The 11,909-nt window shown below is 33.3% G+C and overlaps 1 protein-coding gene across 4 annotated transcripts in view; it reads left to right on the forward strand.

Moving 5' to 3' along the window:
- Positions 1-11,808, forward strand: part of LOC105348986 (ubiquitin carboxyl-terminal hydrolase 7) — a 12,887-nt gene extending 1,079 nt beyond the window's left edge. For 2 of the 4 annotated variants that reach the window (XM_011458614.4, XM_011458610.4), the window contains exons 2-32: positions 74-175; positions 1,170-1,272; positions 1,413-1,505; positions 1,627-1,700; positions 2,361-2,425; positions 2,636-2,724; positions 3,139-3,247; positions 3,465-3,595; positions 3,894-3,948; positions 4,089-4,169; positions 4,274-4,364; positions 4,504-4,586; positions 4,830-4,939; positions 5,082-5,262; positions 5,378-5,522; positions 5,724-5,793; positions 5,901-6,096; positions 6,212-6,313; positions 6,592-6,691; positions 7,071-7,163; positions 7,604-7,671; positions 7,853-8,007; positions 8,174-8,341; positions 8,575-8,683; positions 8,836-8,913; positions 9,176-9,279; positions 9,890-10,061; positions 10,180-10,227; positions 10,353-10,424; positions 10,604-10,706; positions 10,846-11,808. In XM_011458614.4, the coding sequence (XP_011456916.3) occupies positions 74-175; positions 1,170-1,272; positions 1,413-1,505; positions 1,627-1,700; positions 2,361-2,425; positions 2,636-2,724; positions 3,139-3,247; positions 3,465-3,595; positions 3,894-3,948; positions 4,089-4,169; positions 4,274-4,364; positions 4,504-4,586; positions 4,830-4,939; positions 5,082-5,262; positions 5,378-5,522; positions 5,724-5,793; positions 5,901-6,096; positions 6,212-6,313; positions 6,592-6,691; positions 7,071-7,163; positions 7,604-7,671; positions 7,853-8,007; positions 8,174-8,341; positions 8,575-8,683; positions 8,836-8,913; positions 9,176-9,279; positions 9,890-10,061; positions 10,180-10,227; positions 10,353-10,424; positions 10,604-10,706; positions 10,846-10,952 (3,257 nt within the window). In that variant the 3' untranslated portion in view covers positions 10,953-11,808. The remainder of the gene's footprint in view (positions 1-73; positions 176-1,169; positions 1,273-1,412; positions 1,506-1,626; positions 1,701-2,360; positions 2,426-2,635; positions 2,725-3,138; positions 3,248-3,464; positions 3,596-3,893; positions 3,949-4,088; positions 4,170-4,273; positions 4,365-4,503; positions 4,587-4,829; positions 4,940-5,081; positions 5,263-5,377; positions 5,523-5,723; positions 5,794-5,900; positions 6,097-6,211; positions 6,314-6,591; positions 6,692-7,070; positions 7,164-7,603; positions 7,672-7,852; positions 8,008-8,173; positions 8,342-8,574; positions 8,684-8,835; positions 8,914-9,175; positions 9,280-9,889; positions 10,062-10,179; positions 10,228-10,352; positions 10,425-10,603; positions 10,707-10,845) is intronic. The other 2 variants (XM_011458611.4, XM_011458612.4) reach the window with 2 other exon arrangements.
- Positions 11,809-11,909: the final 101 nt, after the last annotated feature.

Genomic DNA, 11,909 nt, shown 5'->3' on the forward strand with positions numbered 1-11,909 from the left:
TATTCTTCTGGTTGTCTCGAAAAGTATATATTAAATGATGCTTATTATATGTCAATTGTTTTGATTGTTACAGAGGAGAACAAGGAAGGCGGAGATGATGCCAACATGATGCAGATGAACGGTGACATCCAAGGAAATGGAGCAACAAATCAGGAAGATGCTGAGATGGAAGAAGGTAAAAAATGAAGTACTTGCTGCAATTTGCATTGGATAATGCTTCCTTATTGAGCATATATATACAACTATATTTTCACCGCACACTACTATTGGTTTTTTTTTCACTGCTCTCAAGTTGTAACATTTTTGGTATGTTTTATTATTATTCATAATTTTCAAAAGGGAATGTATAGTTACCAGTACTAGATTATCATAGATTAAACATCTACTTGTCATAATATTAAAGCACCCTAGGTAAATTGGCATGAATGGAAACCTACGCTTGGTTTTGGATTTTTAATGAGCCATTGATTTCCTTTCGCTCCAATAATGAATATTTTGTAATTATCAGCAGTTTTACTTAAAAATGAACAAGTTTTATTAGTTACCATATTGCGTAACGGACAAGATGTACATGCTGTCCTTATTTAATTACATACAGATACTGTAATAAATCACAAAACATTTTTTTTTATCTGTTTGTGAAACGTGTTAGACTATGAGTTCAAATGCAGGTTAAGAGCTATTCTATACAAAAAGAAAATATTACTTTTGCAGAAAACATTATGAAAAAAATTAAGCTTTATCAATGTGGTATGGGGAAGTACTTTTAGATGCTTTAGTTCCTTTAGATTCCATTATAATCTCATATAAGATTTAGAACTTGATGAAGTACAATCTCTCAAATTATCTCTTTAATCACAACTGGGTCTGGTCGAATTCAAGATGGGGTGAGACTGTTTGCAAATATAGAAGGGCGAATATTACATGGGGCAAAAATAACCCTGTAAACAGTGGCATTTATCAAAATATCCTATCATGCTCTCTGTATTTATATTTATATTACTAATAATTCTAGTGGATAATCTTTGTCATTTTTTGTGGAGTGGGGGGGGGGGGGTATTTATAGTTATAAAAATGTGAATTTGACTATATCTTTGTCCAATACAAATAAATGAGAGAGAAAAAAAGACATGACTTATACTTGATTATGTATATTTTTCTTTGAACAGATGAGTGTCGATCAGAGGCAACATTTAGATATACTGTTGAAAACATAAGCAAGTTAAAAGAAACGGCCCTCAGTCCTCCTTGTATGGTTCGCAATCTTCCATGGTATGTGTACCATTCTCACATTTTTAAAAAAAAATTATACATGTTTATCAAAGAAAGCCTTTCCAAAAAACAGTGTGTTACTTTATTCTCTTATCAGTGTTTTTCAAAAACTCAATTGGTTTTTTTTTTTTTTAAATCAGGAAAATCATGTGCCAACCAAGACCTGGCAGTGAGAGACACAACCAGAAAACCATGGGCTTCTTCCTGCAGTGTAATGCCGAGTCAGATTCTGTGTAAGTAGAGGGGTAGAAAGAGGGGTCTTTAAAGTTTAAAAGCATATACCTTTATCCTGATAGCTTTCAATTTGTGTGTTTGACTTTTGACTAACAAGGATATGTCTATTGCTGTCTGTAGATCCTGGTCGTGCAATGCCTCAGCTACACTCAAGTTGATTCATCAGACAAATGAGGCTGAAAGTCACACAAAGAGTAAGTTAAGATTAGATGAACCATTACAATGAAGACTGCCATTTCATTTCAAGTATAACTTTAGTCAGACTGTCTGTCAAAAGGGTCCCAAAACTGTTTGATGATTGTTCAAAAATAGATGTGTACAGTATGTTGAATTCCATAGAATTTGATGATTGTTCAAAAATAGAGGTGTACAATATGTTGAATTCTATAGAATTTAGAATCCGAATACATATATGTGTAGGGAAAACAGTTATACCAAGACTTCAAGGGGGAGAAGTGAATCTTTAGGGAGAACTAAATAATGGTTCATGGCATTGACTAATTGGTGCAGAGATGTTTTGAAAAATTATCCCAATATGATGTAGCTTCATTATTACATTGTCCCATAAGGATTTAAAGTAGCATTTTATCAGTAAACAAAATGTGTCAAGAAGGGAACTAATAAGGAAAGAATATTTTACAATTCAACCTGTATTGATTTTTTACTCATTCATAGTCCAACGAAAGGACGGATTGATATCAAAATGAACTATGGAAAAGCTCTTGTCTTTGGGGAACTAGGACTTATATTATTTTGGTTTGTCTGTTTGCAACAGACTTAATTTTAATTGAATGGTTGTTTAGATGGACATAGTGTTTTCTTTTAAATGATAAACAATTTTTTTTCTGCTTCAGAAATACAACATCTGTTCTACAGTAAAGAAAATGACTGGGGCTACAGTAATTTCATTGTCTGGAATGTAAGTATTTCCTCTGCATGGTTTTGCTAGAAATAAAAGACTATACATGTACTTACAAGTCAGAAGCATAGTGTACAAATACTTCTAAAAGAAAGCCGAAAACAATTTCAAGAATTTCTTGTTTTGGTAACAATGAATTCTTAAAGCATTGGCAAAAAATTCCTGTATAAAGTTCTGTTTATCATTCAAATGAATTTATTCCTGAAACAGGAACTTTTGGATCCCAACCGAGGTTTTGTGGCTGATGACAAGATAATACTGGAGGTGCATGTTAAAGCTGATGCTCCTCATGGCGTTAGGTAAGAGATTAGACAGGTTTTATAAAACTTGTGTACAGTTCAACTTCAAGCAAGAGAAAATGTGCTGCATTGTATTGTAACATACTGCAAAATGCTTTATTATCTTAAAATATTTCTCAAGTCCAAAAAAATTAAAATATTTACATATAACTATGCCCAGTTGTGCTAGTCTTTTGAAATTTGATTCCATATTTTATCGGTTCAAATACATGCATTAATATGAAAGTAAAAACATGCTACTTAAAACATTATGTGATATGCTAGTCGTGATTCCTGATTCCTGTGGGTCTAGGAACACACAAAAAAACAAAAATGAACCGAAATATCTCTAAACAATTTAGACTTTTAAAGAGATTTTTTATCATAAAAGTCCTCAGAACTACACATGTATAACTTCTGTTAACTTTTGTAAAGCTGGGACTCTAAGAAACACACAGGCTTTGTGGGACTCAAAAATCAAGGAGCAACATGCTACATGAACTCTCTTCTACAAACCCTGTTTTTCACCAACAAATTAAGAAAGGTAAGAATGCATATCTATAGTCTAACATTGAGTAGAATGTTGACACTTTTAAATAAGTAAATATAATGACATCATGCCGTTTTCTTTCATGTTATTTGAAAGTTTAAGCACAGTGCAGTGTAGTTTTCCTTTCCCATGGATTTGTCAGAAATGCACATGTAAAGCATGTGTAAGTATTGCAGCGTCTCTGTAGATTAGTGTTTTATTCTCCTTAAAGGCAGTATACCTGATGCCCACGGAGTCTGATGACAGTGATAAGAGTGTGCCACTGGCTCTACAGAGGGTGTTCTATGAACTCCAGTTTAGTGATAAACCTGTAGGAACTAAGAAACTAACAAAATCCTTTGGGTGAGAACTTACCTTATATACATGTATGTAGTTGTAGAGCCATTTTTTGTCCCAATTAATATATGATCATTGTATTCTTCATTGAAAAATCGTAATTGAAGATAAAAAAAAAATGTGAACTAATGCTTCTTTTATTACATAATGTATACATAACCCTTTGATTGAAATATTTTTGAAAGCAAGGAAAGTTTAAACCGAAATTTCACTGTAAGTGTGAATAATATAATGTTTTGCAACGTACTCAACTTGCATGTTAGCTACGTGTATAACTGGACAACGATTAAATATTATTATTCAGATGGGAGACTTTAGATACTTTCATGCAGCATGATGTCCAAGAGCTCTGTCGTGTGGTAAGTATGACCAATGACAGGTTGACGAGTTACCGGTATATACATGTACTATCCTGTTATTCTGTTACATCTAGAAGATATGAAAGCTCGTTATTTTTTGTACTTGCACATTTATTATATATGCCTGTTTCCCATTGTAGCTACTAGAAAACATGGAAAGTAAAATGAAGGCTACAGTTGTAGAGAACACGATTCCTAGGCTGTTTGAAGGAAAAACTTTGGTAATGAAATTGTGGAAATGATAGTGTCTTGAAATCTTGAAGCCATATCAAGTTTTAACAGTTGTTTGTATTCCTTCTTAAATTTTTTTTCCTTTAATTTTCAGTCTTATATTCGATGTAAGCATATTGACTACTGTTCAAGCAAAGAGGAGGCTTTCTATGATATTCAACTAAACTTAAAAGGCAAAAAGAATGGTAGGTGTTCTATATTTGTGTGTGTTTGTATTTATTGTTGCTTATCAAAGTCTGCTTTTTGTACTATAGTAACTATAACATTTTTGACTGAGAACTGTTTTAAAAATGTTCAGGTGATTTTATGTATTTCCTTTTTCAGTATATGAATCATTTCAAGATTACATCAAAGTGGAGTCGCTGGATGGAGAGAATAAGTATGATGCAGGTGAACATGGGCTACAGGTAATAATTACATGAACACTTAGGGTGGCTGCTTTGTCATTAAACCATTGATTTATCACAGTGTTAGCTATCATTGTTCTGCTGAAAAGTTCTTATAAATATTTTCTTCTTTTTTTTGTCAAATGTTATCAATTAATTGATTATGGGCAATTGTTGCATAAATGCACGTATGGACTAGATTATTTATCTGATTCTCTGTTTATATATGTGAACCATATTTATTTTTTTTTCTCCATGAATTAGGAAGCTGAGAAGGGCGTGTCTTTCCTAAGTTTCCCTCCTGTACTTCATCTTCATCTGCTTCGATTTATGTATGATCCGATGGCTGATGCTTATGTTAAAATCAATGACAGGTAGGTGTGGTTTAAACAGGTCAAGCCATGTAAAAATTAATCATTTAATTTTTTCTAATACTATTTTGGTACTATGCCCTTTGATACTGTAAACTCTCAAATACATGTACCTTAAATGTAAGACCTATATGTTTTATATCAGATTTGAGTTTCCCGAACGTCTTAATTTGGACAAATTTCTAAATCCCAAAGAAAAGAAGGAAAAGACCCCCGCTAGCTATATCCTCCACGCTGTTCTGGTCCACAGCGGGGATAACCACGGGGGTCACTATGTGGTGTACATAGCTCCCAGAGGGGACAGCAAGGTAAAGACAGGACAAAATGTAGGAACACAACTTTTTTACTTATTTCCTTTATACTGAGATTTGAACGTGTGAATTTTGAACGATGGTCTTGATTGCTCCAGTGTTTGGTTCAACGTCCTTCTCTTTTGTTCAGTGGTGTAAGTTTGATGATGACGTGGTGTCCAGGTGTACAAAGCAAGAAGCGGTAGACAACAACTTTGGAGGACATGATGAGGAAGTGGCCGTCAAGCACTGTACAAATGCTTACATGTTGGTGTACATACGGGAAAGCTGTTTAAGTGAGTTCCTTTATTAAATTCAGTGGGAATTTTTTTGTTAATTTTGTATGTATACATGTATGTATCTTGATTGAATTAAAATTGTAATTCTTATGGCTTGATGTGATCATTTGTAGTAAGATACAGAAAATTTAAACCTGTATTACAAATAAAGGTTTTATTTGTATATGTTGAGTTAAAAACTCTGTATACTTTTTGTAGATGATGTTTTGTGTGAAGTAACTGAAGCAGACATTCCACAGACTTTAATAGAGAGACTGGCTGAAGAAAGGTCTGAACATACAATTAAAAAGATGAGATTTACTATATACATGTACAATTGTACACCAAGAAATAAAATTTATAGTAAATATAAAACCTGTACATTCATTTTTTTAGGAGGCTGGAAGCTCAGAAGAGAAAAGAGCGGACAGAGGCTCATCTATACATGACAATACAAGTTGTTTCAAATGACAATTTCTATGGACATCAAGGAAATGATTTGTTTGATCCAGATAGAGTGAATTATCGGACATTTAAAGTGAAAAAGTCGTGTAGTATATCAGAATTCTTGGATATTATTGCTGAGAATATGGTATGTATTAGTGTCCATTAATTAAAAATTTATTTGATAATAGAGATGTTGTGGGATTTCCCAAGTTGTTGAAGTTAAGTTATCAAAATTCAAACCTTTTCCCCCAAATTTGTAGAAGTACCCTCTGCAACAGATGAGGGTATGGCCAATCCAAAGTCGCCAGAATCAAACAGTCAGACCAACATTTCTAGATTTGGATACATATGGACATAAAACGGTATGGATCCCCAAATCTTAAACGTGATTTTACATTCTGTTCACTCTCAATATTGTACATAGTAAATACAGATGACGTTATATGTTTAAATTGTTTACAACCCTGTTAGGGAATATTGTTAAAACGCTAGGAGAAAGGAGATTTGGATGCTTATCAAATGTCTAAGATGTTTGATTAAGCATAATAACCTGTAGAATAGCCACATCATGGATGGAACAGTCTGCCCAGTTCTAGTTCATTTCAAAGCCATGTAAATGTCTGTTACCCTTGATTCATAGGTACAGGAGACAGCGGACAGTGAGAGTCCATGGACAGTGTGGGTGGAGACACTGAGTCCAGAGAGTGGGCTACAGGAGCTTCCTGTGTTTGATAAAGATAGTAGGTTCACTGGTCTTGTCTATTTGTGCATTCTTTGTAGCGTACATGTACATGTCTGTTTCATTGATCTTATGTTAATTTGTTTGTCAAAAGAGTATAGTGTGAAATTAATACCACAGTTAAAACATGTTGACCAAATTTTATTTAATTTTAACAATTAACACTAGCTATTAAAAAGTGAAGACCTACAATCTTGAGAAATTATGTGTATATGGCATGAAAATACTTTTTTAAAATCAATTTTGTTAAAAAAAAATGTTGTTTAAAGTTTAAATAAAATTTGATTAATTTTACAAAAAAGGCTGCTTGGAGTTGAAAATTATCCTTTAAGATAGTCACATTTCAAACTCCGTATCTTTTTTTGTTTCTTTTCTTTCAGATGATGTCCTGATATTTGTAAAATTGTATGACCCAAAAACAGCATCAATTTCCTTTTGTGGTCATATGTATGTGCCAATCTCGGCCAAAGTTTGTGAGTATTGAATAATACGTCTATCACCTGCTCTACATTTAGTTCATTCATGTACATTGTACTGGTACTCTGTGTAGGAGCTTGCAGGCAAAGTTAATTTCAGAATTGTCTGATAGATGAGGATTTGATATTTAAGAACAAAATATTTTCTCCTTGCTTGGTGAATATTCAAAAGATAGTGTTGGTCCTATTTTCACCATTAAAACAAAAATGATCAGAATCTCACTAGTAAATTGAATTTGATCGAACATATTTATTGACAGATGTCAATAGCATGAGACACACTCACAAGATATTCCTTTTCTAAATTTCGCAGATAGAATGTTATGCATTGTTAGATATTATTTATGTTTTTATTCATGTAAGTGTGTACCGGTATATATGAAGAAATTTGTGAGTAGCTTTTATTTGAGACTTGAAGCGATTCCTTGGTTTTACAGCGGAACTAATGCCAGATTTGTGTAGACGGGCAGGTTTCCCAATCAACACACCCCTTACACTCTTCGAGGTAAAGTTATTCTAAAATCTTGCACCGTCTTGTATTTTTTCATCTTGTGCAATATCGGTTATGTAACAGAACATATACTAGGCTGTTTGATTTATATGAAAAGAAAATGCTACGAGAAAAGATAGGTTGCAGTTAAAAGCAGAGACAACTGATTTTGATGACTTTCCTTTGTTTTTGGTAGGAAGTGAAGCCCAACATGGTGGAGTTGATAGATGACGTCAACCTGCCCTTGGAGAAGACTCTGGAGGAGCTGATGGATGGTGATATAATTGTCTTTCAAAGGGATGATCCTGAAGTTCACCAGTATGAACTGCCCACTGCCAAGGATTACTTTAAGTAAGACTGGCCTCGACAAAAGAATTACTAATTTCTTATTTCAGTTTCAATTTGAATTGTTTGCAGCTCACTAAAATCCTATAAGCAGTTACTGTATGTACGTCTACCATCTGTGGTAATCTGTACAGGCTTTCAGCACACTAAGTTTGTGGTGTTTATCTTGCAGGGATCTCTACTACAGGGTTGAGGTGATATTCTGTGATAAACTAAATCCCAGTGATCCTGGTTTCTCTCTGGACTTGTCCATGAGGATGAACTACGATCAGATGGCCAATGCTGTGGCCCAATATTTACATACCGATCCATATCTGCTCCAGTTCTTTAAACCACAAAGGTAAGGAAACAACTTTAGTTCTAATGTTGTTTATGGAATCTCTTGGATAATGTTGAAAGAATTTTAAGACACCCGTTTAACCAATTAGCTCATGCATTAAACTTGTCAGAAACTAGCTGGACATCCAGGGCTGACAGCTAAATTAAAATTGTCAGCCCTGCCAAATATTTGTTTTCTTTTTTTTGTGCGCAAAAAACTGATTAGCAACTCAAAGTAAATCTTCCTTTTTGTAGCTATCGAGAAGGTCCAGGCAATGCAATTAGATGTACTTTTGAGGGTAATCTAAAAGATCTCTTGTTGTACTCAAAACCGAAGCAGCCTAGGAAATTATATTATCAACAGGTAAGTAAATTACTAAACACACCTGCCTGGATTGGAATTGCTTGTGATATTTAGGTCTAAGCAATGAGTACTGGTCAATAAAACTTATCAACATTTATAAGAGATGATTGAAGAAATGCAATTTTGATTTTTTTTCTGTATTTTAATTTCAGTTAAATATAAGAATAAATGAGTTGGAGAACAAGAAACAATTCAAGTGCACATGGGTCAACAGCAAACTCAAAGAAGAGGTAAGGAATTTATAGAATGTTATTTATAGGTTACCATCACAGTATGATGTAAAAGTATTCATACTGCCATGAATTAAAACTTTGATACTAAGATCTTTGGTTTATACATTAATAAGTCAAAGGTTTTTACAAAATTCACAAAATAAAGTGGGCATGAAGAATCATGATTCTGCAGAAATAAACCACATAGGTTTTAGACTGCTTGTCAAAATGTAAAAACACCGGCTTTGAAATTCAACCTGTGATTGTTTTCTGTTTGTAGAAAGAACTGGTGCTTTACCCCAACAAGAATGGGAGAGTATCTGACCTGCTGGAAGAAGCCAAGAAGCAGGTCACTCTGTCCGAGGACGGCTCAGGCAAACTTCGGTAAACACTCTTGTTGATGTGTGTAGACATTTTAAATTAATATTTATAATTGGATAATGCTAGGTCAGTAGGATGACATGCATATTCTGTAAGGAAAATAATGTACTGTATAGAGAAACTTGGCGATTGGGAGGTGTTTGGGACTTATGGGTCAACCATGCTTAATTTTATAATTCAGTACATTTATACATATCTGTTCATTAAATCTATAAAAATATGCATGTGTGTAGCAATTTACATGTTGCACCTATATTGACTGTCAAAGTGGCAACAAACTACAAAAACCAACCTTTTAGATTGGACCAATAATGAAAAACTGAAGAAATGTGCATCATTGTTATATTTTAGTTACAGTATTTGGATAAAAAAAATGGTTAAAAAGTCTATAATAACTTCATGATTTAAATGGACAGAATGTTTTCAGTACCATTGCAATTGCATGGAATTTCTGCTTTATCCATATTCATATATAACAAGTTTTTAATGCATATGTTCATGTATAGCTTTCTTTAAGTATATAGCGCATATGCATGTATATACAATGCTGATATGTGCATGTCTAATGATTTAGAAGAAAAAACGTACAACAATGTCCATGATTGTGTTGCAGGTTGTTAGAGGTGATCAGCTATAAAATCTACTCCATACAACGTGAGGAGACATTGCTAGATCTTTTGAGCTCCCAGGGATCAACCAAAAGCTATAGGATAGAGGAAATACCGTTGGATGAAGTGAACTTAAGTTCCAATGAGACACTTATACCTGTTGCTCATTTCCAGAAGGTAACACATTTTTATGTTCCTGACAAAAAATCAGCTTTAAATACAGATTTATTAAAGCTTTAAAATTATTTTTTAATTAAGGATTTTTTTATCCAGTGTTACCTTTCTATCTTTACAGGAGGTGTTTTCCACTTTTGGTGTCCCATTCTTATTAAAGATTAAACAGGTATGATGATCTTGTAATTAGGGTATTTAATATGAAAAGTCATATGTCATTATATGGTCATTAATGTCATGAAAGTTTGTTGCTAGATAATAATATAAAATTCATTTTATTTAACTTATCCACAGAATGAGCCATTTTCTGCTGTAAAAGAAAGAGTTCAGAAGAAGCTAGATATACCAGACAAAGAATTTGAGAAGGTTGGTTTATTATCAAGTCATACAGACGAAAGGAATGATTAAATATTCTGTATATTTCGCTGACATTGATGTATTATTGTTGTTACATTTTGTTTCATCAGTTTGAGCATTAAGATGTAAAGAATAATTAATGGCATTTAATATGAAAACCTTACTTACACCTAATCATTTTTTTACAGTACAAGTTTGCAGTGGTGGTAATGGGAAGGGTTGAACACATATCAGATGAGGATCAGAATATTCGAGTTGATCTTGACATCTTCAAGCCTCATGCTATTCAAGGTACAAAATGACTGATCTACTAATGCAAATCATTTTCAGTGATTATTATTTTGGTTTCACGTTTGTAAAGTTGTCTTGACGGAATGGAATACCTGTTAAGTTTTCATGCATGTGATAGTCGGTGATTTCCTTATTTCAGGTGCAAACATGCAGGCTCGGCCATGGCTTGGTTTGGATCATGTCAATAAAACACCCAAAAGGACTAGGTACAATTATTTAGAAAAAGCAATAAAGATCCATAACTGAGGAGGGAAGAATTCCTGTTTCTTTGGATTTGCCGTCCTTTGGATCGCTAAACTAAATATACCAATGACATAAGAGGAAAGGGTCTAGTCGTTATACTGTAGCTACTAAGAGTACAACATCCCCCCATATATGCAGCTTTTCTGAAGACCATTCATTGTTATTGGTTTTTGTGTTGGACACTGTTTACATTTGATATTCGTGCAATCATCTGTGCTCTTGGATGGTCTTTGATGTAGTGTGTGATCTCCTATTTCTTAACGTGAAGCGTGTGATTCAGAATGAGACAAAGTGCTGTTATGTTTTAAGTTATGTTGATCATTGATTGACAGATAGACTTTGACTTGACATTCTGTATTACTTATTTTTTTAATTTATTTATTTCTTTTTCTAATTTTTTTTTTCTCATAGTGGCTGGTGTAAATTTACGGGTGACACTAAATTAGATTTTTCGATTTTCTTCCTGCATTTGCAGGTAATTCCTCTCCAGTTCAGACTGATAATTTTCAACCCAATTCCAATGTAGTTTATATTCATTGCCAGCTTTTTGCCCTGAATGTTATAAATGTATTATTCGGTATAGAGTTATTTAACTTGTGATCAATTCTAATGATGTGAAAGTTAGGATAGGGTTCCACTTGTGAGGCATATGTTAGCAATTGCCTTGAATATGTGATCCACTAGATTCTGAGAGTTATGATGCTTTCTTTTTAATGTTGTATATGAAATGCATGATGTAATGTTTTATGTATTATTTACATGTACATGCCACTTCTATTGGCATAAAAAAGCAATGTTACTTTATTTGTAAAGACAACAACTAAAAAAATTAATTAATAAAAGCCATGAAAAAATGTAATTTTGTTTTAAATGAAAATATGATTTCATTCATTTAAAGGGGGGAAATTTTGGATGTCGACCAAGTCTCTAATCTCAACCTAACAAACAATTGTAAATACA

Source organism: Magallana gigas, chromosome 7 (genome assembly GCF_963853765.1).
Source record: "Magallana gigas chromosome 7, xbMagGiga1.1, whole genome shotgun sequence".
NCBI classification, from domain to species: Eukaryota; Metazoa; Mollusca; class Bivalvia; order Ostreida; family Ostreidae; genus Magallana; species Magallana gigas.